At 41.0% G+C, this 18,415-nt stretch overlaps 1 protein-coding gene across 1 annotated transcript; it reads left to right on the top strand.

Moving 5' to 3' along the window:
* The first annotated feature begins 533 nt into the window (after positions 1 to 533).
* Positions 534 to 17,591, top strand: LOC107373265 (zinc finger protein 121). The gene is made up of 4 exons (XM_070548251.1): positions 534 to 1,095; positions 1,227 to 1,323; positions 3,793 to 4,287; positions 16,230 to 17,591. Exons 2-4 carry the CDS (start codon positions 1,314 to 1,316, stop codon positions 17,450 to 17,452), a joined length of 1,728 nt encoding a protein of 575 aa, XP_070404352.1. The 5' UTR covers positions 534 to 1,095; positions 1,227 to 1,313; the 3' UTR covers positions 17,453 to 17,591.
* The last annotated feature ends 824 nt before the right edge of the window (positions 17,592 to 18,415 follow it).

Genomic DNA, 18,415 nt, shown 5'->3' with positions numbered 1-18,415 from the left:
TTATATCACTGCTGGGAACTGCCCCACCGTATCTGTCTGACCTTCTATCCCGGTATGTTCCATCATGGCCGCTTAAGTCTACAGTGGATTCATTGGTAGTTCCAAAGGTAAATCAGGTCACCAGAGGAGAGCGGGCCTTTTTATTTCTTGGACCTAAATCATAGAACAATGTCTTGATAGTGGTCAGGCAAGATCTGTCACTGTAGATTAAAGTCTCGTTTTTATTCTTTGGCTTTAATAAAGGAGGTGGAGTGAGTTTTGTTTTATTTTGTTATCTCTTACTGCTACTGTTTGGGAGATTGTTTTTATTATTTTATTTGTCATTCTTTTAATAAAGTTGTGCTCAATTGTACAAAGTTGGTGTGTTTTTACTGTATCATGTATACGAAATGTGTAAGAAAGTGTTTTATTAGTAAGTGATGATGATGTTGATATACAGTCGGCCTGAATCTGCGGTCTCCGGGTCTGCAGCCGTACCCTTCACCCCTGAACACACAGACTTCAATACATCACACAAACCTGCAGGTGGCGGTAGTGCACCTTTACGCTGGTCACCGACCACCGGAAGAAGCAGAAACCGGAAGCTGCTAGCAGAGCTAGCTTGTTGTTCTGGTGTGTGAGGAGAATATTTGAGGCTCTGCAGTAAAAATGTCTTCACTTCAGTCTCTGGGAGAGTTGATCAGCTAAAGCGACTAACTGCTGCTGCTGCAGAAATCTTCTCACCAGGCTGTGGAAACTTTCTTCTCCTCCTCAACAACTTGGTGGAGTTTTTTCCAGAACCGGAGAAGATATTCTGCGGTCTTCGTGACAATCGGAGCTCCAGAATCAGGTTGTGGGTGAGAAAAGCTTTTCTCTAGACTTCCTGCCCTCTGGATCTGCTGCTGTTCCTTTGGCCTCTCTGAGAAACGCGCTCGTTTTGCTGCTTTCATCAGATTGAAGAGGTTCCCTCTATCAGACTCGCTCATCTGAGTTGGTCATGGTGCAGGATCGCTGCTCGCTCTCTGATCCATCCTGCTCACACTCTCCGACGGAAAAGCCCCGAATCTGAATGTGACTCTGGAGGAAAAAGCGGTTAGCTCTACTCCGTGAACTCTGGTGAGCAAAGGTCCTCTTTTCCAGACTGGATCTGTCCTCAGCTGATCAGAACCAAAGCGTTGGATCTTTAATCTCCTGCGTTGTTCTGAAGCAGCATCTTAATCAGCTCTCCTGCTTTGTTTCTATTGCAGCTGTTAGCTAAACACGGCTAAAGAAAACCTGCTACCACTTCAGGATCTGGGACTGATTCATCGTGTGTTCTTCACCACCTGGACAGCATGGACACAGGTACTCATTCATTCATTCATTCATTCATTCATTATGGTGGGACATTGAAGTGACATTTTGAGTACCTCTCTCATGAGGTTAATGGTCTGCAGGGCATTAGCCAGAAACTGAGTGTCCCACAGGAAAGAGTGACACACTTCTCTAACCATTTTCCATGTTTTTGATTGATTTATTTTCTTGCCTAAACAAGTTAAGATTAACTAGCGAATTACTGCAGATAATATATGATGATTTTGTGTGTTTTATTGCTGACTATATTAAAATAAGGTTGAAGATGATGCTTTCTCTCTGCCTCTTGATCAGCTGACCAGTGGGTCTGACGACTGTGCAGCACAGGGAAGGTTCAGACTCGTGTTTTATTCCTGAGCCCTGTTGTCGCTTAATATTAAAACGGAAGAAACAGTTAAAAGTGGGGATCTGTGTCGCAAAGGTACAAATTACACAGAGGCTTCCAGGGGAGCCCAGTGAGAGGGGGCCTTTTTTTCCTTGGCCCCCAAAATGCCTTGATACGGCCCTGGGTGGGGGACTGAGTTTTCAAGGCGATCTAAATTGTATTAAATATATAAATATTACATGCTTGTAAATTATTACTTTATAAAGGTAAAGCGTGTAGTGGGATACACAGGGGGCAGTGAGTGTTGTCCTTGGTCCCAAATTGGTCTACAGTTCCTTTCCCAAACCGTTGCCAGATTTGAGCCACCGCCAGTAGGTGCAGGCTCCACTCCTCCTTCACCACTGGGCCACCCCTGAATAGCAAGTCTGCTCCCAGATTCAAGCACCCTAGAACATGAGTCACTGTGAGAGAAAGAAGCCCTACGCTGCACCACTAGAGGAGTTTGCGGGACAGGTCCAACAGAGGAAGCGAACAAGTGCCCCCCCGTCTGTTTATGTATAACAGCACTGTAGTGTTGTCTGTTCATGTCAGGACATGCTGATTGTTTAGGATCATCTGAAAATGTTTCAAGGCTAGCCAGTCTGCTAATAGTTACAAACAGTTAATGTGGCGCTTGGACTGGGCTAAAGTCCAGACCCCTCTCACCATCACGCCATTGCAAATGGCTCCCCAACCCTTATGGAGGCATCCATGGACACCACCTTGTGGAAGAACACTCTGCCTATTGGCAACAAGCCCCCCCCCCACACACACACACACACACACACACATACACACAGGCAAAGTGCCAACATGCAAGCGGCTGTTATTGTTAGTTTCTGTGCAGGTGTGGTATTGTGCATAGCTGGTGAGCATGGTTCCAGCATTGAAATGTTTGCATCATGAGCGCTTTGAGCGGCACCACACATGTCATTGATGCCATCATGGCCAACAGTCGCAAGATAGTTTGGAAACGCAGTTTGCGTCCCAACTGAAATAGAGCCAGACGCCCGCAGAACGCTGTTATTTTGAGCTCTGAGAGACACGCTTAGCCAGCCACGGAATAAATCTGCAGATTCACCAGAAAACCCAGAGACAGGAACTGTTGTAGCGGTTCTGTTGCTCATTCTCTAGAGCTGGGTGTCAGCACCCAGTTGTCCAGATATGTTAGGCTGCCAATTCGCCCCTCTCTCCGAGAGGGGCTAACACCATCTCCACACATTTTGTAAATGTGCGCGGTGCGAGCGACAGAGCGAAGGGTGGGAGCTTTCTTCAGCTGAATGAAGATAAGACTGAGATCCTCATCTGTGCCCCAGACTAGCTGGTTCCCAAAGTCAGAGACTCTCTTGGTCAGCTTGCTTCTCACACCAAACCTTCCGTCAGGAATTCTGTCAACAAGAGCAGGCCCAAGACTCACCTTTTCAGCTTAGCTTTTACCCGACATCTGTTTTTAGTCGCATTTCCTGTTTTCTTAATTAACTTATTTATAAAATTATTTTCATTTTAGTGGTATTAGACATTTATGTTCTAGTGTTTTACTATCTCTTTAATCAGTTTTTATTAGTTGGTTTACTATCTCTTTTAGCTATTATTATTAATATTATTATTTATTTATTTAATTTCATTTAACTTATTTTAATCATACCAGTGTTTCCTGGTGGGGCCCTCTGCCTCGGGGGTGGTGGTCGACTGTGGCGGCCTGGGCGCTCCTAAGGGTGTGCTTAGGCGGCGGTGGGAGTTTCTGCCCTGCCTCCCCGGGCGCCCTGGGTTGGTGCCTTGGCTGCTGCCGTCCATCAACTACTGTCGAGGCAGATGGCTCACCTGATGGCGTGTCATTCATTACCTAACCCATCTGAACTCAGCCTAGTGTTTACTTATGCTGTTTTTAGGTTTTGCGTGTGTGTGTGTGTGTCTGGGAAATGGGTTGTGTTATGGTGGTCATTTTAATCTGTTAACCACTTTGAGCTGCATTTTCTTTTCAATGAAACGTGCTATACAAATAAAGTTTGATCGATCGATTGATTGATTGATTGATTGACACATATGAATATAAAGGTATGGTGGTCTGTAACATCATGTGTCTGTGTTTCCTACAGATGTTCCACAGCTGGTGCTGGTTAAAGAAGAAGCTCCTGAAGAACAGAGTGCTGGTGTGGACCAGCAGGACCCAGAACACCTCCACATAAAGGAGGAACAGGAGGAGCTCTGGACCAGTCTGGAGGGAGAGCATCTCTGTTTGAAGGAGGAGACTGAAGCTGTCGGGTTTCCTGTTACTGCTGTTTCTATAAAGAGTGAGGATGATGAAGAGAAACCTCTGGTCTCACAGCTTCATCAGCAGCAAATAGAAGACAGAGATGTTCCAACCAGCAGCTCAGCTGACCAGATGGCAGCAGAAACTGGTGGAGGAGCAGGAACTAGCAGGAACCCAGATCTGAACCCTCATGAACAAACATCTGATTCTTCAGAGACTGAAGTTAGTGGAGATGATGATGATGATGGTGTGATTCGGGACTCTGAGCTGTCAGACTCTGGGTCTGAAACTGGAGATGAAGATGATGACTGGAACGAGAGCAGGTCTTCTGAGTCAGATGGTAAGTCTGTCAACAAGTTCTTCAGCTGTCCTGAGTGTGGTAAAACAATTTGACCACAAGTGGTCAGAGAACAGACAGAAATCTCTGAAACAACTTTCTGATCCTTCCCCTAAACCTTGATGGTGAACAGTCTTTGTTTTCAGGTCATGTGTGAGTTGTCTTGATCTCCATGTTGCTACTCTTCAGAAAATATTCAGACAGGAGGTAAACTTATAATTGGCTCCCTTAAATGCTCGCTTTCATAATTGGATTCGAATTTCAATGGGAAAAAAAAGTGCAATACATCAGCTGTACAAGCATTTTTGAACATTTTATATCCTGTTCCAAAAGACAAAACAGGCTCCTCCTTTTTTTTATAAATATTTGTAGGGTTAGCATACATTTTTATTTTGGGTGCTTTTTAAGCTCAATATGCTACACTACATTTGGCCAATAAGATGTGAATTTCTATATAAATATGGAAATCCAGTCTGATTGGTCTTTGAATGTTTAACCAGAAGAATTAGAATTCTTTGTTTTTTCTGGGATTGTAAGACTCTTTGTATCAATTCAGACGGAGTCACGTTTATAAAAAGTAAGACATTTATTTTCTAAACAATTAAAAACATGACAACTAGGTACACTTTATGTGATGAATGAATCTAAGTGGATGGAATGTGAGGTGTGATGATGTGTGAATGTCATATTATCAGAAACTTCAATTCAATTCAAGTTTATTTATATAGCGCCAAATCACGACAAGAGTCGTCTCAAGGCACTTCACATAATAAACATTCCAATACAGGTCAGTTCATTAAGCCAATCAGAAATAATGTTTCCTCTATAAGGAACCCAGCAAATCCTCATACTAAGTAAGCATTTAGCGACAGTGGAGAGGAAAACTCCCTTTTAACAGGAAGAAACCTCCAGAGGATCCTAGCTCAGTATAAGCAGCCATCCACCACGACACACACACACACACACACACACACACACACACACACACACACACACACACACACACACACACACACACACACACACACACACACACACACACACACACACACGCAATGTGTCTATGGTTACATTGTGATTTCTTAGTAAATATTCTATTTGGTGAGAGATAAACTTTATTGTATTTATCCTAGTGGATCTATAATTAAACTGGTAAATTAGTATTAGCACATCCAACGTCAAGGAAAGCAAAAAGTTATTATCAGGAGAGGGAGAATGTTTGTGGTTAGCAGCAGTGTGCTAGACGATGGCCCCTCCATGAGGCCACCACAGCTCAGCAGAACATCATTGTAGCTTCTTCTGGGGAGAAAAAGCAGAGAAAAAATAAAGTTAACAGCTGAAATTGCAGAAAATAATACAGTTAAAGAGCAGACTGTAGAAGAAAGTAGTAGAGTGTGAAAAGTGGTCAGTGTATCCTCCAGCAGTCTAAGCCTTTAGCAACATAACTACAGAGATAACTCTGGATAACGTAGCCTTTTTAGATGTAGGCATGTTGGAGGCAAGGCAAGGGAGAGCCGTCTTTACCGACTGTACACTCCACCTCCCTCTACTCCCCCACTTGTCCAGATCTAGGCTAACATCAGATTTTAACCATAGGATGACTATCAAATCAAAATGTTTTAAGCCTAGTCTTAAAAATAGACAAGGTGCCTGCCTCACGGACTAAAGTTGGGAGCTGGTTCCACAGGAGAGGAGCCTGATAGCTAAAAGATCTGCCTCCCATCCTATTTTTAGATGTTCTGGGAACCACCAGTAGACCTGCAGTCTGAGAGCGAAGTTATCGGTTAGGAACATATGGAACAATCAGATCACTGATGTATGATGGAGTTTGATTATTAAGAGCTTTATATGTGAGAATGGGGATCTTAAAATCTATTCTGAATTTAACAGGTAACCAATGTAGGGAAGCTAAGACAGGAGAGATATGATCTCTCTTTTTAATTCTCATCAGAACTCTAGCTGCAGCATTTTGGACAAGCTGAAGACTTTTAACTACATTCTGTGGACTTCCTGAGAGTAATGAATTACAGTAATCCAGTCTTGATGTATAATAAATGCATGAACTAGTTTTTCAGCATCACTTCTGGAAAGGTTGCTTCTAATCTTAGCAATATTTCGAAGGTGGAAAAAGGAAATCCTACAAACCTGTTTAACTTGGGATTTGAATTACATGTCCTGGTCGAAGACAACACCAAGGTTCCTTACTTTGTTCTCGGAGATTAATGTAATGCCATTCAGGTCAGGTGGTTGGCTAAGCAATTTCCTTTTCTGGATTTCTGGTTCAAAGATGAGAACTTCCGTCTTGTCTTGATTTAAAAGCAAAATGTTTAGAGTCATCCAAGTTTTTTTTGTCCTCAAGACAAGCCTGTTATCTACCCAACCGATTAGGTTCATCAGGGTTAATGGATAAATATAACTGAGTATCGTCAGCATAACAGTGGAAGTTTATCCCATGCTGTCTAATGATTTTACCAATTGGGAGCATATATATAGTAAAAAGAATTGGTCAAAGCACTGAACCCTGTGGTACTCCGCAAGTAACCCTGGAGGATGAAGACGATTTGTCATGTACATTTACAAAATGAAATCTGTCAGACAGGTAGGATTTAAACCTGCCTAGTGCTGTTCCTTTGATCCCTACAACCTGTTCGAGTCTTTCTAAAAGAACATTGTGATCTACTGTGTCAAAGGCAGCACTGAGATCTAACAAGACTAGAACAGACACAAGATTCTTATCTGAGGCCATGAGAATATTATTTGTAACTCTCACTAATGCAGTTTCAGTGCTGTGATACTCTCTAAAACCAGACTGAAATTCCTCAAACAGAGCATTAGTGTTTAAATGCTGACATACTTGGATGGCCACTATTTTCTCCAGGACTTTGGATAAAAATGGAAGGTTAGATATTGGTCTGTAATTTATTGGGTCATCTGGATCCAGAGAAGGCTTCTTAAGTGAAGGTTTGATTACAGCAACCTTAAAATCTTGTGGTACATACCCATTTACTAAGGATAGATTGATTATATCTAGAATGGGGGCAGTGACCAAAGGAAATGCATCTTTAAATAATTTGGTTGGGATTGGATCTAAAATGCAAGTTGAAGGTTTAGATGAAGCTAATATTTTTGATAACTCTGAAAGCTCAACTGGATCAAAATGGTTCAAACACAGATGAGGTTCTACAGTTACCTCTGAAGCTGCCTCACTTACTGAGGAAGAAGAAATCGCATTAGGGAGGATGCTAAAGATTTTGTTTCTAATAGAATTAATTTTACTTGTGAAAAATCCCATAAAGTCGTTACTGCTGAGGGCTAAGGGAATAGATGGCTCAGAGCTATGATTCTGTGTAAGTTTGGCAACTTTACTGAAAATAAATTTAGGATTATGCTTATTCTCCTCAATTAACGTAGAGAAATCAAGTCAGTGACTTGATGCAATTTGCTGGGTTCCTTATATAGGAAACATTTTTTCTGATTGGCTTAATGAACTGACCTGAATTGGAATGTTTATTATGTGAAGTGCCTTGAGATGACTCTTGTCGTGATTTGGTGCTATATAAATAAAATTGAATTGAATTGAATTGAAATAAGCAGTTCTAGTTTGTCGAAGCTTATTTTTATAAAGCACAAGACTATTTTTCCAGGATAGGTATGCCTCCTCATGGTGCGTAGAGCGCCATGTTCTCTCCAATTTCCTAGAGTTTTGTTTTAAGGCTCGTAAATGAGAATTAAACCAGGGAGCCAACTTCCTGTCCCTAATTACCTTCTTTTTTAAAGGGGCAACATAATCTAATGCCACATGTAAAGAGGAAGTAACATGATGAACTAAGGCATCAATTTGTGAGGGGCTAGAAATGAAAATATTGCCCTCTGCAAAATTCCTCTGAGATGCTGAGGACAGTAAAGATGGAACAGTTGATTTAAAAGATGCAACAGCGTTGTCAGATAGAGACCGACTATAGTGAAATTTACTGTCATGTCTCGAGAACTCAGTTATAAAAAACTCTAAAGTTATCAGAAAGTGGTCTGAGAGGACTGGATTATGTGGAAAGATCGTTATTTCCTCACACTCTGTGCCATAAGTCAGCACAAGGTCTAATGTATGATGGCAGGAGTGGGTGGAGCTATGTATTCTTTGGGTAAAACCAATTGAGTCTAAGATATTACTAGAGCTGAAACAACTAATCGATTTAATCGATTATAATCGATTATTAAAATAGTTAACAACTTTTTTAGTCATCGATTAGTTGTTTAATAATCACATTTTACCGCATAAAATCTATTTTTACCACAATCTGACATCGGTTACAATCTGTTCAATTTGCCGCCAGTGTGTGGCAGTAATGAGCCACTGATCTACCAGTGGAGCCGTAGAAGAAGAAACGAGCCAATAAGTACCCTCGGTTTTCATGATGTTAACACGTTACTGACGTGCATGGCTGTGAAAGATGGCGGAACATGAAGTAAGACAGAAGAAAAGCGACAAATCTGAAGAGAAACCCCGGACTAAAACATCACGGGTATGGGAGCACTTCACTTTAGATGCCACCAAAAAACGGGCGACCTGCAGAATATGCCAAAACCACCTAGCATGGCACGGAAGCGCGACGTCCCTAAGCGAGCACCTGAGACGGAAACATGTGGGGGCTGATGCAGCAGAGGAAGAGCCGGCCCGGTAAGTAACAGAAAATAAACAAGCTAAGTGGTCCATCACTACACGCAGGTCAAATTTGGGACTTAGTGTTTTAGCTGAGTTCGTTATAGTGGATGTTAAACATTGAATGTTCCTCATTCAAAAAGGACAACTCCCCAGAGAAAAATATACAGACGAGCTGTAAAACGCCTCACAACAAATTTTTATCAAAATAAATTATCACTGTATATTGTTAATTAATTCAAATAATATAATATTGATTTAGTGTTGTAGTGTGTGTGCTGCTTTATTTTATATGTGTACTTATTTCAGTCTATTTGTGTTTCTCATGCAGAAAAAAACAAGCAACGATGGACAGTTACCTGGGGAACAAGACACTCACCCCCCAGCAATGCATTCCACTAACCAACTCTATTCTAAACATGCTGATAAAAGACATGAGGCCACTATGCATGGTGGAAGGAGCAGGCTTCCAACTAATGCTAAAGCAGTTTAACCCAGGTTACTCCATCCCCTCCAGAACACACTTTGGTAAATTGCTGGAAAAGAAATACCAAGACAACATGAATCAAGTTAAAGATACTCTATCAGCCTTGGACAGCCAAATTGCCATAACAGCAGATATCTGGACAAGTGTGGCTAATGAGGCATACCTGGGCATCACGTGTCACTATATTGGAACTGAGTGGCAAATGGAATCCATCTGCCTTTCTACAATGCCGCTGGAGGACAGACATACAGCACAAAACATAGCAATGTGGCTTCAAGAAACACTAGAAAAATTTGAAATTAATCCAGAAAAAGTATCTGCAATTGTTCATGATAATGGTGCAAACATTGTAGCTGCTGCAAAACTACTGGAGGCGCAATTCGGCTGGGCCTCCATTAGATGCACAGGCCACACGCTGCAGCTAGTTCTCATCCCAGCTCTCAGTCATCCAGTCATTGCCAAAGCAGTTGGAGCTGCAAGATGCCTTGTAGAACATTTAAAAAAAAGTGAACTTGCATCAACCAAACTGAAAGAAAAACAACAACAAATGGGGACACCTGCACACACACTTATCCAGGACGTAAGTACTAGATGGAACAGTACATATCACATGATTAGTCGTCTGCTGGAACAACGGTGGCCTGTAACGGCAACGCTGTCAGATCCACATGTGACAAAATCCTCCAAACAGTACTTGGACCTTAAACCAGAACAATGGAGCTTGTTAGGAGAGCTTTCCACAGCTCTAGAGCCCTTTGATGCTGCAACTGAATACATGAGCGGTGAGAAATACACCACAATTTCCTCAGTGCCACCTTTAATTAAAGGGTTAGTTAAGTCAGTCGAAAATATGGATTTTGAAACAGTTGGTGCACAAGTCTTCCAAAAAACAGCTAAAGAGCAACTCGAACAGCGGTGGAGCAATGCGACCAGTTTTTCTGAGACTTCACAAAACACTGTCATAGTTAGTTCATCCCTGGATCCGCGTTTCAAAAAGCTCAAGTTTCTGTCTGCTGAGGACAGCTGTGCAAGTAAAGTTGAGGATGAAAGCAGTTGAAGCACTACAGCTGAAGCCTCTTGTTGCTGAGCGTGAGACAACTGAAAGCCCTTCTCCTAGCGACAAACCTGGTGCTTCACAACTTCGCGTTCACTCCCTTATAGACTCTGACACCAGCAGTGAAGATGAGGACAGGGATGCAGAGGAACCTGGTGTGAAAATCAGGAAGGAAATACTTGCTTACTTTGGAGAGAAGCCCATCCCCAAAAAAGAAAATCCTTTACAGTGGTGGAAGAAAAATGAGCCAAGATTTCCCTCTTTGTCAAGATTAGCTAAATCATATCTATGCATTCCAAGCACTTCAACACCATCTGAGCGACTGTTTTCTGCAGCAGGCAACATATGCACTAAAAAAAGAGCAAGCCTAAGCCCTGAGCATCTTGACATGTTGACATTTTTGCACTGTAATGCCAAGTTCTTTCTTGAATAAGCATGAACCTGCATTATTCTTTCTACTAGATGTTTTTTTTTTGCCTGTTCATCCCTAGTAGGTTCTCTATTGCAAATTTATTTTGTTTAAAAGCTTCACACTTAAGTAGACCGTGGATAAGGGGAATTAAAAATTGCACTTTAACCAAGTTGTTTTGAAGAACATTTGCACTTAACCTAAGTTTGCACTGTTACACTGTGTTTGTGTTCAGGTTTAGTCATAAAAATGTGAAATGCACAATTGTTAGTAAGCACTATTTTGCACTGTTTACCTCATTTTATACTGTGTTCAAGTGCAATAAAATAGATTGCAGCCAACTGCACAATTATTGTATGTTTTTCTTTTTCTTAACTGAAATGTATTCATCACTTGTATAGGTTAAATAGCTAAACAATAACAAACCGATTAATCGATTAATCGAAAAAATAATCGACAGATTAAATCGATTATGAAAATAATCGTTAGTTGCAGCTCTAGATATTACTAAAGGCTACATTGAGGCTATCATTTTCAATGTCCACATGAATGTTGAAATCCCCCACTACAATGACCTTATCAGCATTTAGCACCAAATCAGATAAAAAATCAGAGATCTGATCCAAAAACTCTGAGTAAGGGCCTGGTGGATGATATAAAACTATAAACAAGAGTGGTTTTACAGTTTTGCAATCTGGATTAGGAAAACTAAGAATAAGATGTTCAAACGAACTGTAACTATTAATCTGTAAGGGACTGATTAATAAGTCCGAATGAAAAATGGTTGCTACTCCTCCTCCTCGCCCTGTACTTCGAGCAATATGATGATTTAAATCATTTGAAGAAGTCGACTCGTTTAAGCTAACATAGTCCTCTTGCTGCAGCCAGGATTCTGTGAGAGAGAGCAAAGAGATCTGATTATCACAAATCAAGTCATTAACTAACAAAGTCTTAGAAAAATGGATCTAATGTTCAACAACCCACATTTAATTTTTCTAGTTTTCTGCTCAGTTGAACTTGTTCTAATATTTATGAGATTTCCATGATTTGCTTTATTAAGCCTGATATTTAATCTGTGTGATTTTGGCTGTGGCAGGACACTGTCTGTATGGGGTAGTGGGTGGGTAACAGTACAGAAGCTGCAGAGGGGTGTGTTAAACTACGACTCTGCTTCCTGGTCTGGACTCTGGGTTGTCATGGAGGACTAATAAAACTGGCCATGTTCCTAGAAAGAAGAGCTGCTCCATCCAAAGAGGGATGGATGCCGTCTCTTCGCATCAGACCAGGTTTTCCCCAAAACGTTTCCCAATTATCAATGTAGCCCATGTTGTTTTCGGGACACCAACTAGACAACCAGCAGTTGAAGGACAGCATGCGGCTAAACATGTTGTCACTGGTCCGATCAAGCAGGGGGCCAGAGAAAATTACGGAGTCCGACATTGTTTTGGCAAACTTACACACTGAAGCAACATTAATTTTAGTGACCTCCGATTGGCGTAACCGGGTGTCGTTACCACCAGCGTGAATAACAATTTTACTGTATTCATGCTTACCCTTAGCCAGCAGTTTCAGATAAGATTTAATGTTGCCCGTTCTGGCCCCAGGTAAACATTTAACTATGGGGGCTGGAGTCTCTAATGCCACGTTTCTGACTATGGAGCTGCCAATGATCACAGTTTGCTTGTCAGTGGGTGCATCACTGAGTGGGGAAAATCTGTTTGAAACGTGGACAGGTTGGTGGTGGCCCACGGGCTGGGTTCTATGCTTCCTGCGTATGGTCACCCAGCTGGCCTGAGGTCCCAGCTGTTTGGGTTCTGCTGGAGGATTGCTACGGGGTGGTTCTGAGCTCGTTAGCCCCGCGCTAGCTAAGTAGCTACGGCTGTTTACAGGCTTTTCAACAGCGGTGAGCCGGGCCTCCAATTCTGACACCCTTGCCTCCAAAGCTACAAAAATGCTACATTTACTACATGTACCATTATCACTAAAGGAGGCAGAGGAGTAACTAAGCATCTGACACCGAGAGCAAGAGATAGGAGATGGAGATGCAGAGGCAGACGTAGCCAAAGCCGTGCCGTCTTCGTATCTGGAGAAAACTGAGTTCTGAGTGGGAGTGAATTTGGTCTGCTATAAACTATAGTTGATAGTTTATATAACCCCATCAGACGCAATCTGTCGAGTCTACGTACCCTTATCGGAGACTCTCTTTTGGATCCGAGATGTCGGGGAGTCCGTGGACCCCACGGTACCGAAGTCTGTTGAGAAACCGCAGTATGATCAGGTCAGACCAGAGTAATCTCCAGGTCATGACAAACAGGTGGACTTGTGTGCGTCTATGGAAGGACTCTTTGGGAGTAGGAGCTGTGTCAGCTTTGTTCTGAATTAACCGTTCACTGTATCATCTGTAGCGTACAACAGGTTTGACAGCTTGCCAAAGATGCAATGTGAGCAGAGGCTTCCTCTGATGGCCAGTCAGAGTTGGGCTCAACTGAATCACTCAGGAAGTGATGCTGTTTTAATAATGGCCATATTTTGGTTTAATGACAAATCAGAACTTGCCCTGTAAAGGGGTTTTGTCAACAAACTCAGATACACCTCCCTCAGATATGAAGATGCTGATTTTGTGGATAAGAAAAATCTATGTGCAGTGACGTTAACTTTAACTTGCGTCATGGAGATATGGTGAGTGTGTCTTGTCCAGTCAGTGTGCTGATTAAATGTATGGGTCATATATTTCATTTCGTCCTTATTAATCTTTCAATGTAATAATAACATTCATTTCAACTTCAGTAATTTAAGCACAGATTAATCAAAACATTTCATTTAACCATATTGTCCATTTCATTATATGATTTAATTAAAGGGACTCTAAGGAAGTTTGAAGATTTTATGCCCGAGATTGCCACTCAGGCCTAACGCGTCACTGCAGCTTCAAAAGTAAGCTCGTGCATGAGGTGCACATGCTGTACGTGCACGCACCTTAACGAAAATAACAGCTGAGACAGTCCCGTGTGTGTGTGTGTGTGTGTGTGTGTGTGTGTGTGTGTGTGTGTGTGTGTGTGTGTGTGTGTGTGTGTGTGTGGCCCGGAGGACAGAAGAACACAGCAAATTGCTAAAAATAATGTGCCTCTGTCTCTGCAGCTGCACTTTCTTGTCGGCCGGCCGAACGTGCAGTGTGTGTGTGTGTGTGTGTGTGTGTGGCCTGGAGGACAGAGGACAGGAGAACACGCAACTAATTAATTAAATAATTTGGGTCTGTACCTTTCTCTTCAGCACAGCCGACAAAGGTTAATGCTGGGTCAGTCCTCCTGCATGCTCAGATCATTCCCTTCCCTTGCTTGAAAAATAGTTCCAAAATGAAAGATGAACCAAACATCTTTTTCATCCGTGAATTCAATGCCTTTCGGTGAGTCTCATAAAAATTTGGGCGTTTATTGTAAAAAATATATATCATTAATGTAAGAAAGAAATTCCAAATAACAAATTATGTGCACACCTGGAATCAAACCCAGGTCTTCTGCATGAAAGTCAGACATCTTACTAGGTGAGCTAAAGGGCCAGTGTAAAGGGCCAGTGACATTCTATCTGTAACATTTATATCCTTGATGACAGGTGAAACAACGTGAATCCAAAGAACGGTTTGTAGCAAAAATGGCTATTTTGTAGCTAATTTGCAGGAAAGATCTAGAAGAAAGTTCGACAGAAAGTAGCTAAGGGTCCTTAGAAATGTTGCTAGGTTTGTCACTAGGCGTTAGGAACAGCAACAAAGTCGCTGAGTTGGCACTGCCTCTCTCTCTGCTTCTAAAGCTACGGATAGCAAATGCTACGGGCTATGCCTGAGCGTGAACGCGCATGAAGCAGCCTGCTCGACCCGAGCATCTCTTTTTCTGTGATTTTACAGAAAAAAAGGCAATCACAGTAAAAATGCCAGGGCTCATTCTACAGTACCAGGGCCTTGCAGTAGAATGTATGAAGAAGAAATTTATTATTCCTATACATGTTTTGACTGTCAAACTTCCTTAGGGTCCCCTTAACTCATATTGTTCATTTCATTATATGATTTAATTATGCAAGCTCATCCTTCTTGTTCTGTGAAGCAAAGCAGTTTTAGATAAGAGGGAGCTTGCGAGGAACTTGGGCAAACAACAGTATCTTTCTTGGAGATTAAAGGCACCAGTTAAGACATATGTCTCCATATGACCAGATACTGAAGAGGTCAGACTGTAGGTGGAAAACTGACCATTTCTGGAGGCTACATATTACATTCGGCTAGCCTGACTTCCGCCGTCCTCTTCGTTTGACTCGCAGAATCACAAGATCCCTCAAGACTCCAAAGGTCACGGCTTATTTATGCAATTCGCCATTAAACCAAAAATAAGGAAATGGCATTGCTGCAGTACATTATTTTGAAAATTACTGGGGATTTTACACCAAAACCATATGTGATTTCCTGTCTAGCCCTATGTTAACTTCAGAAATTGACGTATTCCAGAAGAAGCTCATTGCAAAACTAGAACCCGATCCCATCTTTCACGGTGCGGTGCGACGCGGCAAGGCGTGCCACTTCTGGGACACATTTGGAAATTCCTGCAGCGTGGCTGGTATGAAACACTCCATAGACTTTAATGGATTCTATTTGAAGCAGTGACGTTCCGCTGCTGTTCCGCCCGCGGATGCTTTCAGTGTGAAACCGGGGTAAAAAGCTAATTGTGTCCAAATTAAATAAAGTCCACAGCTGCGCAGGGACTGCCCCCATACCCCCTTTATACCGCCATTGCATAATCTTTTGTAAAAAGAACACGATTATGCCACATTACCGCCATGGTATGAGCACTTTTTCAATGACCTAAAGCTCCAAACTGCCAGCTCGGCATTGCGGCAAATTGTCGAAATTGTTTTCTAAAGGAGGCTTTTAAATGAGAGAGCACTGTGCGTTGATTAGTGATGAGGAGGATGTACCCGGCATGTTGTTATGTGATGCAGAGGGAGTCTGACCAAGTGTCCATTTAGAACATATCGGGAGGGAGAACATGTTGACGAAACACAAATAGCCATTTAAATTATGCCTTGTTCTCTCTCTTACATCTTTGATCCAAATGATCACAACAGGCTTCTACATTTGCATAAAGGAGGTATAATTTCCTGCTCCTGTAGTTTAAACGCATTAGAAACATGACAAACGTCATGCTACAGTACATTTATAATTAGAAATTAAATTTTGGTTAATCAATAGTTAACTAATAAATTTGTGCGATTAATAATGGATAAAAAAAGTTTTGTCGATTGATGGTCCTAATTGTTACATTAATCAATGCTTTCTTTTGTCTTTTATCCTGTCCAGAACGTCCACATCATCATGTTTGGAAAAAAGAGGAGGTTCTGACTTACGACAAGCTCTCTAACCCAAAGACCACCTCTAGTTTGGACCAGGAGGAACAGCAGGAACTCTGTATCCATCAGCATGAAGGGCAGTTCTTTCTGAAGCAGGAGAATGTTACCGTCATGGGGACTTCACCTTGTGAAGAAACAGACAGGAGCCGGCCCTTTTGTCAGAATTCTACTGAAGCTGAGAACCAAAATCAGGATGGATGCAGGAATGAAACCTCCGAACCAAGCACCAATGAAGAACTGACACAAAGTAAAAGACGTCAACAAACCAAAGATCACAGAGGCAGTGTAGACAGTCAGAAACTAAAAAGGCCCAAGAGGGCTCACAGATATGAAAGACAATTTTCGTATCAACTCTATGGAAATTCTTTCAGTAACAAGTCTTTTATAACTGTTCAAATGAGAACTCACACAGATGAGAAACAGTTTACATGTAAAACTTGTGGCAAATACTTTTACAAGGCTAGTGATTTGACTAAACATATAAGAACTCACACAGGTGAGAAACCATTTACATGTGAGTGTTGTGGTAAATGTTTTACTAACAGTAGTATCTTGACTACTCACATGAGGACTCACACAGGCGAGAAACCATATGCCTGTAAAACTTGTGGGAAATGTTTCTCTCAGCCTAATGATTTGACTAAACATATAAGAACTCACACAGGTGATAAACCATTTATATGTGAGTCTTGTGGTAAATGCTTTACTAATAGTAGTATATTGAGTAGTCACATGAGAATTCACACAGGCGAGAAACCATATGCATGTCAAACTTGTGGTAAATGTTTCTCTCAGACTAGTGCTTTGACTAAACATATAAGAACTCACACAGGTGAGAAACCATTTGCCTGTGAGTCTTGTGATAAATGTTTTACAGACAATAGTAACTTGACTAAACACATGAGAACCCACACAGGTGAGAAACCATTTATATGCGAGGCATGTGGTAAATGTTTTACTAACAGTAGTAACTTGACAAATCATATCAGAATTCACACAGGTGAGAAACCATATGCATGTAAAACTTGTGGTAAATGTTTCTCTCAGACTAGTGTTTTGGCTAAACATATAAAAACTCACACAGGTGAAAAACCACATGCATGTAAAGTTTGTGGTAAATGTTTCTCTCAGAAAGGTAACTTGACTAAACACATGAAAACTCAACACGGGTGAGAAGTCTTTTCCGTGTTTGATCTGTAGAGAGAGCCACTCAACCAAACATTTTTTTTACTTCTCATGTAAAAGTTCACACTTGATATTTTATTCTTCAATATTTTTGTTTAGTGTTTTTCCTCACATAATTAACCTGACACAAAAAAATGAGAACTCATGCAGTTAAGGCGAAACTAGAAAACTGGTTTTGGATGAAGCCATGCTATTGGCTGAGGTTTTTAGACAAATGCAAGAGAACAACTGGTTTGTTTATTTTCTTTTTAATATCCACAACATATTTGTAGCTACATTATGTTAGAACATTGTAGAAAAAAAAGAAAAAAAAAAGCTTGGAAAAAGGTTTAAAGCTAACTTGTTTTACAGATTTGCCATTGTTTCTTTAAGAGTACACTTGCCTAGTTTGACACAAACAATATTTTCGGGATAAGCACTGGCAAAATAAAGAAACAGCCTCAAAGACATATGTAACAACTGTGGACTCCCAGTTTTTCATTTGGACAGTAACTTGAAAGGCAGTTTTTGTAATCTTCCAAAACATTAACATCTTGAATCTGAGGGTTCCTGGTACCAGGTACGCTAGCACTTCCAGCAACAAAGTCGTTCCACATATATGCTTAATAATTACTAATAATTATGAATTGCGAACTGCACATGTACATAATGAGAAGAAGCTTGTTTAAATAATGATGGATGTTTTCTACCTCAAAAAACACTAAATTCCAACAATATGTCATTAAGTATTAATTTAATATAAATATTAATTAATGAATTTAAATTAGAGCAACAGTGTTATTGGTATTGTTTAAATAATAGAGAATAGGTCTTTGGTATTGTTTTTTTTTTTTTTTTTTTTTTTTTTTTGCATTTTTAACACAGCTGTTTCCTCCTGTTCAAATGTTATTTATTTATGATGATTGTTATAGTATTATAGATTTGTTCGAAAATTCTGTTTTACATTTCATT

The sequence above is a fragment of the Nothobranchius furzeri genome, chromosome 2, assembly GCF_043380555.1.
Source record: "Nothobranchius furzeri strain GRZ-AD chromosome 2, NfurGRZ-RIMD1, whole genome shotgun sequence".
Classification (NCBI taxonomy): Eukaryota; Metazoa; Chordata; class Actinopteri; order Cyprinodontiformes; family Nothobranchiidae; genus Nothobranchius; species Nothobranchius furzeri.
The sequence above is the reverse complement of the archived record's forward strand: the minus strand, read 5'-3'. Positions and strand labels throughout refer to the sequence as shown.

Excerpts from the sequence above, each read along its gene's own strand:
- LOC107373265 (XM_070548251.1), top strand. Across the intron at positions 4,288-16,229 it reads CAGGTCTTCTGAGTCAGATG|AACGTCCACATCATCATGTT; the intron begins GTAAGTCTGTCA and ends TATCCTGTCCAG.